The 14730-nt window shown below is 49.8% G+C and overlaps 1 protein-coding gene across 3 annotated transcripts in view; it reads left to right on the top strand.

The window, feature by feature from the left end:
* The window catches only part of WNK3 (WNK lysine deficient protein kinase 3), a 794746-nt gene that overhangs the window by 76835 nt on the left and 703181 nt on the right, over positions 1-14730 (top strand). For all 3 annotated transcript variants that reach the window (XM_086940176.1, XM_086940174.1, XM_086940175.1), the window contains exon 2: positions 3501-4154. In XM_086940176.1, coding sequence (XP_086796302.1) covers positions 3627-4154 — 528 coding nt within the window. In that variant the 5' untranslated portion in view covers positions 3501-3626. The remainder of the gene's footprint in view (positions 1-3500; positions 4155-14730) is intronic.

Raw genomic sequence — 14730 nt, 5'->3', positions numbered from 1 at the left:
GACAGCTCCTACCTCTGACTAGCAATGTCCAGCACTTCGATGCCCCCAATGTCCTTCATCCACACGCAGCTCATGACAGCTCCTACCTCTGACTAGCAAAGTCCAGCACTCCGATGCCCCCAATGTCCTTCATCCACACGCAGCTCATGACAGCTCCTACCTCTGACTAGCAAAGTCCAGCACTCCGGTGGTCCCAATGTCCTTCATCCACTCGCACCTCATGACAGCTCCTACCTCTGACTAGCAAAGCCCAGCACTCCAATGCCCCCAATGTCCTTCATCCACACGCAGCTCATGACAGCTCCTACCTCCGACTAGCAAAGTCCAGCACTCCGGTGCCGATGATCCCTATGTCCTTCATCCACTCGCAGCTCATGACCGCTCCTACCTCTGACTAGCAAAGTCCAGCTCTCCGGTGCCCCCAATGTCCTTCATCCACACGCAGCTCATGACAGCTCCTACCTCTGACAAGCAAAGCCCAGCACTCAGTGCCGGTGGTCCCAATGTCCTTCATCCACACGCAGCTCATGACCACTCCTACCTCTGACCAGCAAAGTCCAGCACTCCGATGCCCCCAATGTCCTTCATCCACTCGCAGCTCATGACCGCGCCTACCTCTGACTAGCAAAGCCCAGCCGTCCGGTGCCAGTGGTCCCAGTGTCCTTCATCCACTCGCAGCTCATGACAGCTCCTACCTTTGACTAGCAAAGCCCAGCACTCCGATGCCCCCAATGTCCTTCATCCACTTGCAGCTCATTACAGCTCCTACCTCTGACTAGCAAAGCCCAGCATTCCGGTGGTCCCAATGTCCTTCATCCACTTGCAGCTCATGACAGCTCCTACCTCTGACTAGCAAAGTCCAGCACTCCCGTGCCCCCAATGTCCTTCATCCACACGCAGCTCATGACAGCGCCTACCTCTGACTAGCAAAGCCCAGCCGTCCGGTGCCAGTGGTCCCAGTGTCCTTCATCCACTCGCAGCTCATGACAGCTCCTACCTTTGACTAGCAAAGCCCAGCACTCCGATGCCCCCAATGTCCTTCATCCACTTGCAGCTCATTACAGCTCCTACCTCTGACTAGCAAAGCCCAGCACTCCGGTGGTCCCAATGTCCTTCATCCACTCGCAGCTCATGACCGCGCCTACCTCTGACTAGCAAAGCCCAGCACTCTGGTGGTCCCAATGTCCTTCATCCACTCGCAGCTCATGACCGCGCCTACCTCTGACTAGCAAAGCCCAGCACTCCAGTGCCGGTGGTCCCTATGTCCTTCATCCACTCGCAGCTCATGATAGCGCCTACCTCGGACTAGCAAAGCCCAGCACTCCGGTGCCCCCAATGTCCTTCATCCACACGCAGCTCATGACAGCGCCTACCTCTGACTCGCAAAGTCCAGCCGTCCGGTGCCAGTGGTCCTACTGTCCTTCATCCACTCGCAGCTCATGACAGCTCCTACCTCTGACTAGCAAAGCCCAGCACTCCGATGCCCCCAATGTCCTTCATGCACTTGCAGCTTATGACAGCGCCTACCTCTGACTGGCAGAGAGGAGTGGGTAGGTGCCGAAGATCTCTTTACGGACCTCATGACTACTCATACCTATCACTGGCCGAGACTCTGAGTAAGTGCTGACACTTACAATGTGCTACATACATATGCAAACCCGTTTGGGGTAATACCGCTGACTAGTAGAGACCAGGAGCTGTTGGTCATAATAATCCTCTTCTCCACTTTACCTTGATCGCGCATAATACCTGCTGCACCGCAGGGGCTGAGTCTGTGCTCCACACACTCGTGTGTGCCCTACAGCACTGCCAGACCCCGCTCCTGCACTGCATGGCCTTGGGGAGTACTGTCCCTATTTAGGGTCCTCGTACTTCCAGTAGGACAGACAGCTGCTCAAGGGTACAGACACTTCCTTTTAGAGGGGTCTGTCAGTGACCCAGAGCCTCCCATTCAGGAAAGGCTTCACTAACCTGAACTGCCTGCATGCAAGTGTTTCCACTCTGGAAGAAGTGAGTAAAGCCCATGCGGACCAGGAACCAGCGTACAGGTCCTTGTGGTCCCAAAACACACCTTCAACTTGGGGCTTAGGATGGCTCCTACCTCTGACTAGCAAAGTCCAGCAGTCTGGTGCCGGTGGTCCAAATGTCCTTCATCCACACACAGCTCATGACAGCTCCTACCTCTGACTCACAAAGTCTAGCCGACCGGTGCCAGTGGTCCCAATGTCCTTCATCCACTCGCTGCTCATGACAGCGCCTACCTATGACCAGCAAAGTCCAGCACTCCGATGCCTTAATATCCTTCATCCACGAGCAGCTCATGACAGCGCCTGCCTCTGACTAGCAAAGTCAAGCATTCCGGTGCCCCCAATGTCCTTCATCCACACGCAGCTCATGACAGCGCCTACCTCTGACTAGCAAAGTCAAGCAGTCCGGTGTCGGCCATCCCAATGTCCTTCATCCACACGCAGCTCATGACCACTCCTACCTCTGACCAGCAAAGTCCAGCACTCCGATGCCCCCAATGTCCTTCATCCACACGCAGCTCATGACCACTCCTACCTCTGACCAGCAAAGTCCAGCACTCCGATGCCCCCAATGTCCTTCATCCACTCGCAGCTCATGACAGCTCCTACCTCTGACTGGCAGAGAGGAGTGGGTAGGTGCCGAAGATCTCTTTATGGACCTCATGACTGCTCATACCTATCACTTTCCGAGACTGTGAGTAAGTGCTGTCACTTACAATGCGCTACATACATATGCAAATCAGTTTGGTGTAATACCGCTGACTAGTAGAGACCAGGAGCTGTTGGTCATAATAATCCTCTTCTCCATCTTCAAAACAATGCTGGCTCAAATATAGCAGAATGAAGCATGGACAGGGCGTTAGGACTATATTGGAAAGGTATTTGCAGACACTATGGGTCTGCGTGTTTGTAGCCTGTTGTGTTAAAGTGCTTAACCACACTCCAAGGTCATGAGACCATCTGGCGAACAATAGTAAATGAAATCTGGAGCCCATCTAGATCAACTCTGCATTGGTCCCCAGTTGAGAAGCAAATTCTTTGTAAACTACATTGCATCACATTTAAACATCTGCCCCATTTGGTCTTCTGGACTGGTTGGGTCTTTTCTTCTAGTTGCCTACAAAAAGGGGCAAGCCATTCTCTTAGCAGCTAAGGTATTGTGTAGTCTTCCACCGGATTGCGAGATCAGATAATTTCTTAGACCAATTAAAAAAATGATTTAAACCTAAATTTCCTAAAAGGACAAACATTCTTTCACTTTGGCTACGAGACACTATATAACTTTAGTTTAGTAGTGTAGTCGTGGAGTAATCTGGAAGACTGGATTGGTCTGTAAACTGGCCATCAGCTGTCCGTCTCGACTATCTCTGCAGTATGACAGTATGTAGTGGTGTTCATTCATTTGTAGGATAATCTGTGTTGAGCTTTGTAGAGTGTTTTCTGTCTTTCTAACACACCTGTTTTCTTTTGCAGCCTGGAGCCGGGATCTTTCTGTAATGGCCTAACCAGTTGGTGGAAATCTGAGCAGCATTGAAACCTGTGATGTGCCTGAGATAAGAACAGGAAGGAACTCCAAGCTCAAACGCCAAGTGGTGTATAATGGCGACTGACTCTGGAGAGCCGGCCAGCACGGAGGACTCGGATAAACCAGATGAAGCCTCGCTGCCCAGCAGGCTCCCCTCCAAAGACATGCCCATCACTGCTGAGCTGGCGACTGAAGACCAGGACCGCATCGCTGCTGCTCGTGAGGTCACGGAGAAGAAGCGCTTCTTCCGCAAGAGTGTTGACATTGCTGAAGAGGACAGTGTGGTTGAGGCATCGCCAAAGGATGAGAAGGACCAAGACGCCACCCAGAAGGCTGATGGCCTACTGGCTAGGGTTGAGGCCGGAGTCCTGGAGGGAAAGACTGAGTCCAGCACCAAGGTCCTATCGGAAGCAGAAAAGGACTCTCTTCGGCAGAAGAATGAAAAAGAGCTAGAAGAAGAGGCAGAAATGAAGGCTGTTGCTACGTCTCCTGGTGGCCGCTTCTTGAAATTCGACATCGAGCTTGGTCGTGGGGCCTTCAAAACAGTCTTCAAAGGGCTGGACACGGAAACCTGGGTGGAAGTCGCCTGGTGTGAACTGCAGGTCAGTCCCAGCTGGGTCTAGTTTGAGCATGTTTTGGACCTGGTGTCTGTGGGTGATTGCCTCCTATTCAAGGCCCTTTTCTCAATCAGTTCTCAATATAGAATATTCCAGAGAACTGTGGCTTGTAGGTAAAAATGACCCAGCAGGATTTCTGCATTGTAGGTTACTTCGGATCCAACTTCTGTTTTCTTTGAAATTAGATCTGAAACTCAACACGTTTACTGTTCTCCCTGCACACACCTCTCCATCTTCACACGCTATAAACATACCAGGATGATTCGGCATCATAGGATTTTCCTTGATGGCCATAAATGCTAGGACATGTCTATCTGTGTTGGGTAGATGCCACAATTGTTAAATGTTACATAACTGAAAACTACGAAATGTACACATGGTATTATTTAATGGATAGAACCACACAATAACATTTCTGGGGCTACATTTTCTGAAATATTTTGAAGCGTTTGGACTCACTTAAATGAATATTACAACATTGTATCATAAACCTTACTTTTGCTCCTTAAGAGAAATCGTAGAAACATGAGGAACAAGCATTGGCAAAGCCAATGGGTCTCACCTGCGCAGGGGCTATTGGCTCTGCCAATGTCTTTTAGCCATGTTGCAGAGTAGCGTTGCTGTTGTGCAGCATGGCTAATAGTTAGAAGAAAAGTGTTATGAGGCGATCAGCACTGGCTGTGCCATAACGCTTTTTTTCTTCTTAGGGCAGGGATGTTGGGGGTAGTGGGGGGGGGGGGCAACAGAAACAACGGGAGTATGGAAGGGAAGAAGCAACTCGGACAACAGGTGGGTGGGAGGGTAGAAGCAACAAAGTGGAGTGGGAGGGTAGACAAAAAATGGAAGAAGCAATACAGAGAACAAGAAAGAAGTAGCAGAAACACGGACAATAAGGCAGAAGCAGCAACACTGACAACGAGTTAGAAGAAAGAAAAATAGTACCTCTGTCACAGCGCAAGTAGTGGAAGGATACTAACAAAGATGAAGCAACTAGCACTTGGTATATGTTCCATACAAAGAAGAGGAATTGTAGCCAATATGATCAGTGCCCTTCAGATCAGCACAATCCATCCTCTCCCCTCCCCCTCCGAAAATCTTCTCATCGAGGCCTTTCTACCTATTGTCCGGTTAGCCTCAGCACACCATCCGAAGACTGCTATGTTTCTGGAATCGAGCAAGGCTGCCTGATGTGTATCCCGAGTCCTGGCTCGTCGCCTTCTTGCTGAACATACTGTACTCACTTGCCTCCCATGGATCTACAATACTCTGAGCTGATCGTCGGTCCAAAGTAGGAAGAAGTCTAGCACTACTCATCGAAGACTTCATTATTGGTAAATGTAGACCCACTCCGGGCTTCTCAAAATGGGAGCAGTTGAAAGGAGCCTTCACAAATACTAGATACATGCTTTTCCACCGACCCTTCCATCACTCTACCTCTTTATATTTTTTATAGACCTCCAAAGCCATCTAAAGAGAACATAAAGGGTATTATGAATACATTCCCCTCAATCAAAGGCATTCAAATAATAGTTCCATTGGAGACTTTAAAAAAAAAAAAAATCTTTTTATTAACAGTTCAACAAAAGAAAGACATCGGGTGACTTGGCCAGTTACACATTTATCCGTTATGCAGATCCATACTACAAACAATACATAAAAGATGGTGATCAGGGGATCATAGGGACTCCTGCGCCTCCTCTTCTTACAGACAGATCAGGGGGCATACAGATGTCACCTTGGTAGCCATTCCAGTCTGCCCATACCTTTTTAAAAAAAAAAATATTTTTATTAACATTTTTCAAATAAGCTCACATTACCCCAGTATTGGAACTTTCATAGATTCTCATGCTTTGTATCATTCCCCGTCGTCGGAATGGGAGCCTCGGTAAATAAAAAAGATATCATAATCATAGAAACTTAAGATAAAATAGGCCTAGGCCTCATCTAATTTTGTAGCATATCACCCTCTTTGTGTAAAAGAGCCCCAACTTCTCGCAAGGACCAATCAGAACAGCCTCACCCCTTGGAACCTTCCTGAGAGAGCTCAGAGCCTCAGATTTTTCTACCACACGTTGTGCTAGGGAGTTTCCACTGAGCTCTGCTCAGTTTTCCATTCCATTCAACTTATTTCTTCAACTTTTCATCTACAAATGAACTATGTCTGACCAGGAAAAGAAGGCTTTATTCAGGTCCTGTGCTTCTTGTGGGAAAAAGAGGCTTTTTGTAGAAGATAAGCATGAGAGCTGTATTTATTGCTTATACCCGGACCACAAGGCCACAGACTGCAACATTTGTAGAACCTTCTCCACAAAGACATTGCAAGACAGGGAGGGCCGGCTATTGACCTGGCTACAGACGATGAAGACTCGGAAGGAGGTGCTCTCATCGGATGAGGAAGATTCTACATCTATGTCTTCCTCTAGGAGATCCAAAAAGAGGGGTAGGTCTTCTCCCTCTACTTCAGCCCAGCCCCCTATCAAGGCCCCTCATAAGATCTCTGACAGGGCTAGTCCCATTAAATCTCCTCACGGAAGTGAAAATGAGAGGTTAGGACAGGCTGCTTGATTGGAGACAGCCACAAAGGACAAAAAGGAGGTTTCTATCACTTCTCTTCCGTCCAAAAAGGAAAAAACTGTTGAAAAGCACTCTGCAGTCAATCCAGGGACCATGCCTGAGAGAAAACGGCGTCCGTCGACGACGATTACTTCTCTTAAAGCTTCAACTATTTCATTGACTCCGTCGACGGGACCGTCGACGATGGCGGGGTCGACATCGACGACTCCGTCGGCGTTTAAGGTACCTAGTTGTTCGTCGACGATGACTTCTTCCTTGTCGTCGATGATGGTGTCAGGGAAGGTGTTGTCGACGGCCTCGTCAACGACGAGACTACGTCGACGACGACACTGATGGTGATGACGATGAGCTTGACTACGAAACCGTCGACGATAATGCCGTCGGCGACAATAAAGATTCCGTTGACGAGGTCCAGTGTACCGTCGACTATTCAATCGATGATTCCGTCAACGATGGTAGCACCTTCGACGACGCCGTCAACGGTTCAAAAAATGCAATTTCCAATACAGAAGCTGAAAATTACACCAGAAATGATGTCTCCTAGACGTGTTACGCTTCTTCCACCATCAATGCTTCTGGATGACGAGTCGGAGGATGATGGAGGCCATTATGGGGATGCCTATAGTCCCTCAGATTTGAATGTAAAATTGCAAGAAACTGACACAGAAGAATACTATGAGCATGCATATGAACAACAGGTGCATCACTATGTTCCTCAGGAGCGACGCCCTCCAGGTTTGGGACAGGACATGGTGGCCATGCCGGCCTCTCTAGTCTCTGATCTACAAATGATGCTGCAGGACTACAGAACCAGGTTTCCATCCCAACCTACAGTACAGCCTGAACGACCTCCAACTCCGGTGCTGTCACAGGCGCAGCCAGTTGTCATACTACCTCCTACCAAGGTGGTACCTCGGACACCACCAGTGGTCATACCAGCGGTGCTATCACGAACAACGGACCCTGAGCCAACCAATACCGTTCTGCAGGATTCATCTTCAACTGATGAAGTACATGCAGATCCTTTGACTGATCCATTGCAGGACCCAGACTTTGATTACGGTGAGAGTGGATTGCAAGATCCGGACGCCACTGGACGGGACACGTCCGTGTCGCCGCCAGCAGATATTGGTGGGTTCCATAACCTCATGGAAAGAGCATCGAAGAGGTTCGGACTGCCAATGACAACGGAGCAGTCTGACTGCTTCCTGTTTGATTTCAAAGAGCAATACAGAAAATCAGTCAGATCCATTCCCATAATTGAACACGTGTGGGATGAAGGGATCAAGATCATGCAGAATCCGGCCACTGTCATCCCTGTTCTTCACCGGCTGGAGAAGAAATATAAGGCTCCGGATGACAGTCCTGCGTGTCTTCTTGGACAGCCCAAGCCTGATTCTGTGATCTCGCAGGCCGCACAAAGAAAATCCAAAAACCCATCAACGCCTCTGACTAAGCCTCCGGACAAAGACGGTAGGCGCTTGGATAACGTGGGGAAGAAGTTTTCTTCCATGGCCAGCTTGCTTGTTCGAGCAGCAAATGTTCTAGCCATTCTAGGCAGATACGATCGCCAGATGTGGTGTGACTTGGAGCCATTTGTGGAACAACTGCCGGACTCAACAAAGGAAGAGGCCAGGAGAGTTCTGCTGGAGGGATAAAAATCATCCTCCGAAGTAATTGATTGTGCTATGGATATAGCTTCTACGGCTTTCCGTGCCTTGGCATGGTCGGTGGTGTTGCGCCGTCAGGGCTGGTTGCGAGCCACCTGGTTTAGTCAGTAGGTCCAAAACAAGATCCTGTAACTCCCCTTTGACGGTGAGATGCTTTTCGGTAAGCATGTTGATGACTCCCTGCAAAGTATAAAAAAGGATACTGACGCGGCTAAGTCCTTGGGATCGTTGAACTATCGAAAGGTCCCATTTGAAGGAGCACGAGGCAGAGATTTCTCTTCTTATAGAGGCAACAACCAGCAAAGGTATTCATCGCAGTCTTCGCAGTCTTATAAGACTCAATATTCGAACCAACGCCACGGCCAATCGGCGTCTTTTTCTCGCCAATCTCAGAGAGGGTGTCTGAACCGCCAGGGACGCGACAATGCCAAGAGGCAATAGCGGCCTCCTGGCTCTTTCTACTGTTCCTCCCCTCCCAGTCACATCAGTGGGGGGCAGGATATCTTTTTGTCTGGACAGCTGGAAGAGTAGAACATCGGACCAGTGGGTCCTGAATATTGTTCAGAGTGGCCATACGTTGCAATTCCAAGATCTTCCACCAACAAGAGCTCCAGGCGCCAACCGCACGAAACATCTGGGACTGTTACATCTCAAAGCCTACCAGTTATTCATCAAGGGGGAATAGAGCCGGTACCTCTCTCTCAGAGGGGCAAAGGTTTTTATTCCAGGTTCTTCCTGGTTCGGAAAACAGCAGACACTTTGCGCCCCATATTAGACATACGAGAGCTCAACACTTATCTCATCAAACTGTCTTTCAGGATGGTTACTCTCCAAGATATTCTTCGTCTACTGAACCCAGGCGACTATTTGGCATCTCTGGATTTAGAAGATGCGTACTTCCACGTACCGATACACCCAGCTCACAGACAATATTTACCCTTCACAGTAGGCAAGAGCCATTTCCTATTCAAGGTGCTTCTGTTTGGCCTTTGGTCTGTGTGAGAAGTTGGCCTGATAGGTAGTGTTTCCAATTCTGGAACCACTGGTTATCAGTCCAAACAAACCCCAAAGATGTCAGGTTGTAAGTCAACCTTGTAGACAAGCTATCCTAGTGGTAGCATGGACTAAGCAGCCTTAAAGGCTTAACTTAAGAGGTCGTGTTAAGCGAGCTTGTTTTACCACATACAATCCTGTAATCAAATGAAAGGACACCACACAAGTATATATTATAAAAATATATGTATTTATTACTAAATTACTCCCCAGTACTCTTTATGAGGAAAGGGGCACAAGCGTTAAATCAAAAGCACTGTTAAACATATAAAGTTGGCACAATTATGGCTGAGGGCGGGGGGCCACTCAGACCATATACTAAAAAAGTGGTATAAGTAACACTTTACGAACAATGGTTAGGCCTAGGGCCTAGAGATTCGCTGGGAGCAGTCAGGACAAGCAATGAAGAAGTCGGGAGTAGCCCACAGGAGACGGGTGCAGCACGGAAAGTGCAGCGCGCACCAATGCACTGTCAATGGTGCGTAAAAGTCAATTAAAGTGAATAAAAAGATACTTCCGCTGAACCTAGGAACACAAAACTTTAGACACAGACCCTAGAGGTGTGTACCAGTGTAAAGACACCGGCGTTGCAAAGTTACCTCACCCACAGGCCGTGGGTGCACAGGGTCGAAGTGGCGTCGGGTTCTGTCACGCAGGTTCTGGGTGCTTGGAGCTGTTGCAGCTGCAGGCGCTGTGAAGCAGAAGTGTCCGGTGCGATCCAAGGGTGGATCGATGTAGAAAAGTACCTGAAAGCAGAGGGGACAGAGTCTGGGTCACTCAGCAGTGACCAGGGTGGAACCAGGACGGAACCAGGCAATGTCGGGCGCAATCAGGCGGTTGTCGATAGGCTTCTCTCCGCTGTCACGTGGGCTCTGGGGCATCTGCGACGTCCAGGAGCAGGTCACGATCTGTCCCACGTAGGCTCTCGCCGTCAGCACCGTCGGCTTGAAGATTGTAGCAAACAGCACTTGGCAAAAGCAATCCACGCGGAACCGGGAGATTGCTTATCACTCGAACCAGGAGGGTCAGAGTGGGTGCTCCTTTTCACAGGAGCTGGTGCAGATCTGGAGCAACCAGAAAAGCAAGTCGTATTTCGAAGTTCGTCGGCACAGGGGCCACAAGCCAGCTGGCAAGTGACCGGGCCAACGCGTCGAGCGCACACAAGCAGAAGGGCCCCACGCAGCACTCGTCGAGTGTGGAGGGGTGAGCTTTGGTGCAAGTGGAGCTCGGGGCTGGGGCTTCTCAAACCCCGGTGTACAGCTTCGAGGGTCACTCGTGGGCCGCACGGTCAGCGTCTCGTGGCCTTTTCAAGATGGCGTGCCCCACGCTTCCGGTCGCCTCCACGGGTCTCAGCTCTGCAGGGACTGTGGATCGGGCAGGTAGAAGGCAGGCAAGCTTGATCTCGTCGATCTCTGTCGCTCGAGTTCCGGCGGGAACTGCAACAAAGCAAGGGTCGAGGGCTGGATGGTGCCTGTTTGCACAGGGTGGTCACTCCTTGACCACAAGGGAGATTCTTCAGTCTTCTCACGTCGTGTAGAAAGTCGAAGGGTCCAGATTTCGTTTCTTATGTTTCTTCAGGATGATCTGAGGTCCGTTGGGACTGCTCCCCCTCTTATTCGAATCTAGGGGGTTGGACATCCTGCTAGGTCCCCTCCTATGGGTGGGACCCAGGAAGGGGGTGGTTACACCCCTCTCCTTTGATCCTGGCCGCGCTGGGACAGGGGCTGGGAGGCCCCAGAACCGGTTTGGCCGGATCCTGCAAGGGGCAGCCTTGTGCTCCCCAGGCAGTGTCTGGTTTCATTGAAACCTCCCTACTCCAATCCACTATCTCCTGTCTGGGGTGGTTTGACACCGCCCTGTGACGGGAAACTCTTTGTCCAGGCCTCCTCTGCCGGGTTTCGGTCAGCAGCAGGAGGCCAGACCCGTGTCTGTGGCAGGGGCATCCATTTTGTGGATCTGAGGCTCATTTTAAATCAACCGCGTTTCAGTAAAGTAACATGTCTTCTCCCTCTAGAAGGGTGGAATGCTATCCCCGTCGCCAGAACTGGCGAGGGGATAGTATTCCAATTCGTATGACACCTTACACGACATGTTTTGATAAAGCCAAACCAAAGTTGCTATATAACCGCGAGGATTATAATGCGCTTAAGAGTATATGGTATGGCATTATCCCGGATCAGCTTAGGGAGTTGTTCCCGACAGCTGCAGACAGGCTCAGCTCATGCCAGAGCACCATCTCACATAAAACCACGCACTCTGCCTCCAGGATTGATGAGGCCTTCCATAGGAGTGGCTTACAGGCTATATATGTGTCCAGATATAGGTTTAGATATAGGTATACTATATCTAAGCAAGGGGTGTTTACACCCACTTGCCCCAGCTGAGTGTTCAGCCAGTTGTGTCAATTTAAGAACCAGCCAGGGGTGGCAAAAGCTATGCTTCAGCCCCTGGTAGGCCTTGGTGGCACCTATGCCCTGGGCACCTATAGTGCATGGTACAGGGGCTGACAAGGAGTCCATTTCCAATTGTGGTATGTACCTATAGCACATGTATTATGAATTTAGAGAGAGAACAGCAGGCTGGGGGTCTGATTAGCAGGCCCACAGCCTCAGTAAGTCGAAAACCAGTGAAGCAAAAAGCAAAAATTGGGGTGACCATAGGATAGCAGACCCTACTCTCCTACATAACCCCCCCCCAAACGCAGGGACATTAAACTTAACCTTGACCAGATAAGTCTTCATGTTCTAAGTGGAAGTACCGGGAGAGACCATCTGCATTACCATGGTCAGTCCCTGGGTGGTGCTCCACTGTAAAGTCCATCCCCTGTAGGGAAATGGACCACCTGAGCAGTTTGGGATTTTCACCCTTCATCTGATTTAGCCACAAGAGGGGCTTATGGTCTGTCTGAATTAGGAAGTGAGTACCAAACAAGTATGGCCTCAACTTCTTCAGGGCCCAAACCACAGCAAAGGCCTCCCTCTCAATAGCTGACCAACGTTTCTCCCTGGGGGTCAGCCTTCTGCTAATAAAAGCAATGGGCTGGTCTTGACCATCTTGATTAAGTTGTGAAAGCACAGCTCCCACCCCCAACTCAGAAGCATCTGTCTGTACAATGAACTGTTTGGAGTAGTCAGGACTCTTCAGGATAGGTGCAGAGCACATGGCCTTCTTCAGGTCATCAAATGCCTTTTGACAGCTAACTGTCCACTGAACCTTTTTGGGCATCTTCTTGGATGTCAAGTCATTCAATGGTGTCACAATGGACCCATAGTTCTTTACAAATTTTCTGTAATACCCAGTCAGGCCCAAGAAGGCTCTGACTTGTGTCTGGGTAGTTGGAGGAGTCCAGTCCTGTATGGTCTGGATCTTGCTCTCCAGTGGTTGAACTTGACCCCCACCTACTAGGTGGCCCAAGTACACAACCTTGCTCTGCCCTATCTGGCACTTAGTAGCCTTGATAGTCAGGCCTGCCTTTTGCAGGGCCTCCAGAACTTTCTTCAGGTGGATCAGGTGATCCTCCCAGGTGGAGCTAAAGACAGCAATATCATCTAGATATGCTGCACAAAAGTCATCCAGCCCAGCAAGGACTTGGTTCACCAACCTTTGGAAAGTGGCAGGTGCATTCTTCAAACCAAAGGGCATTACCACAAACTGATAATGCCCACTAGGGGTAGAGAATGCTGTTTTGGCTTTTGACTCCTCAGCTAGTCTGATTTGCCAGTAGCCAGCTGTCAAATCAAATGTGCTCAGAAACTTGGCAGAAGCCAATTTATCAATGAGCTCATCTGCTCTTGGAATGGGATGAGCATCTGTCCTAGTGACAGCATTGAGACCTCTGTAGTCCACACAAAACCTCATTTCTCTCTTCCCATCTTTGGTATGAGGTTTTGGCACAAGGACCACTGGGCTAGCCCATGGGCTCTCTGATGGCTCAATCACTCCAAGCTCCAACATCTTTTGCACCTCAGCCTTTATACAATCCCTGACATGGTCAGGTTGCCTGTAGATTTTATTCTTCACAGGCAGATTGTCACCAGTATCCACCTCATGGGTGCACCAGCTAGTCTGACTGGGTGTGAGTGAAAACAAGTGTCTGTGGGCCTGCAACACCTGTCTGCAGTCCACCTGTTGCTGTTCAGTGAGGCTGCCTGCCAAGGCTACTCCATCAACTGAACCATCATCAGGGTTCTGGGAAAGCAGGTCTGGGAGAGGGTCACTCTCTTCCTCCTGTTCCCCATCTGTGGCCATGAGGAGACTCATGTCCTCCCTGTCAACAAATGCTTTCAAACGATTGACATGGAGCACCCTGTGGGGGCTCCTAGGGGTGCCAAAGTCAACCAAGTAGGTGACTTCTCCCTTCTTTTCAATGATAGGGTAGGGTCCAGTCCATTGGTCCTGGAGAGCTGCTGGCCCCACTGGGTCCAACACCCACACCTTCTGCCCTGGCTGGTACTCAACCAGAACAGCCTTTTGGTCATGCCAGGCTTTCTGTAATTCCTGACTTGCCTCAAGGTTTTTGGATGCTCTCTCCATGTATTCAGCCATCCTGGAGCGGAGACCAAGTACATAGTCCACAATGTCTAGTTTAGGCTTTTTGAGAGGTAACTCCCATCCTTCCTTCACCAAACTCAATGGACCCCCTACAGGGTGGCCAAACAAAAGTTCAAAAGGGCTGTAGCCAACCCCCTTCTGTGGGACCTCTCTGTAAGCAAAGAGCAAGCAGGGTAAAAGGATGTCCCATTTCCGCCTAAGCTTCTCTGGTAACCCTTTTATCATTCCCTTTAGGGTCTTGTTGAACCTTTCCACAAGCCCATTGCACTGTGGATGGTAGGGTGTGGTAAACTTATAGTTTACTCCACACTCTTTCCACATTGCTTTTAAGTATCCAGACATGAAGTTGGTACCTCTGTCTGAAAGAACCTCCTTTGGAAAGCCCACTCTTGAGAAAACTGCAATGAGGGCTTTTGCCACCACAGGAGCTGTGGTGGTCCTCAGGGGAATTGCTTCTGGGTACCTGGTGGCATGATCCACTACCACCAGTATAAATCTGTGCCCAGATGCTGTTTGAGGATCCATGGGACCCACAATGTCTATTCCAACTCGTTCAAAGGGTACCCCCACCACAGGTAGTGGTATCAGGGGGGCCTTTGTTGTGCCACCTGACTTACCACTGGCTTGGCAAGTGACACAGGAGCGACAAAACTCCTTGACATTTTCTGACATGTGAGGCCAGTGAAAGTGTGGAACAAGCCTGTCCCAAGTCT

This window comes from Lissotriton vulgaris, chromosome 10, assembly GCF_964263255.1.
Source record: "Lissotriton vulgaris chromosome 10, aLisVul1.2, whole genome shotgun sequence".
Classification (NCBI taxonomy): Eukaryota; Metazoa; Chordata; class Amphibia; order Caudata; family Salamandridae; genus Lissotriton; species Lissotriton vulgaris.
Note: the sequence above shows the minus strand (reverse complement) of the source record. Positions and strands in the feature narration are given on the sequence as shown.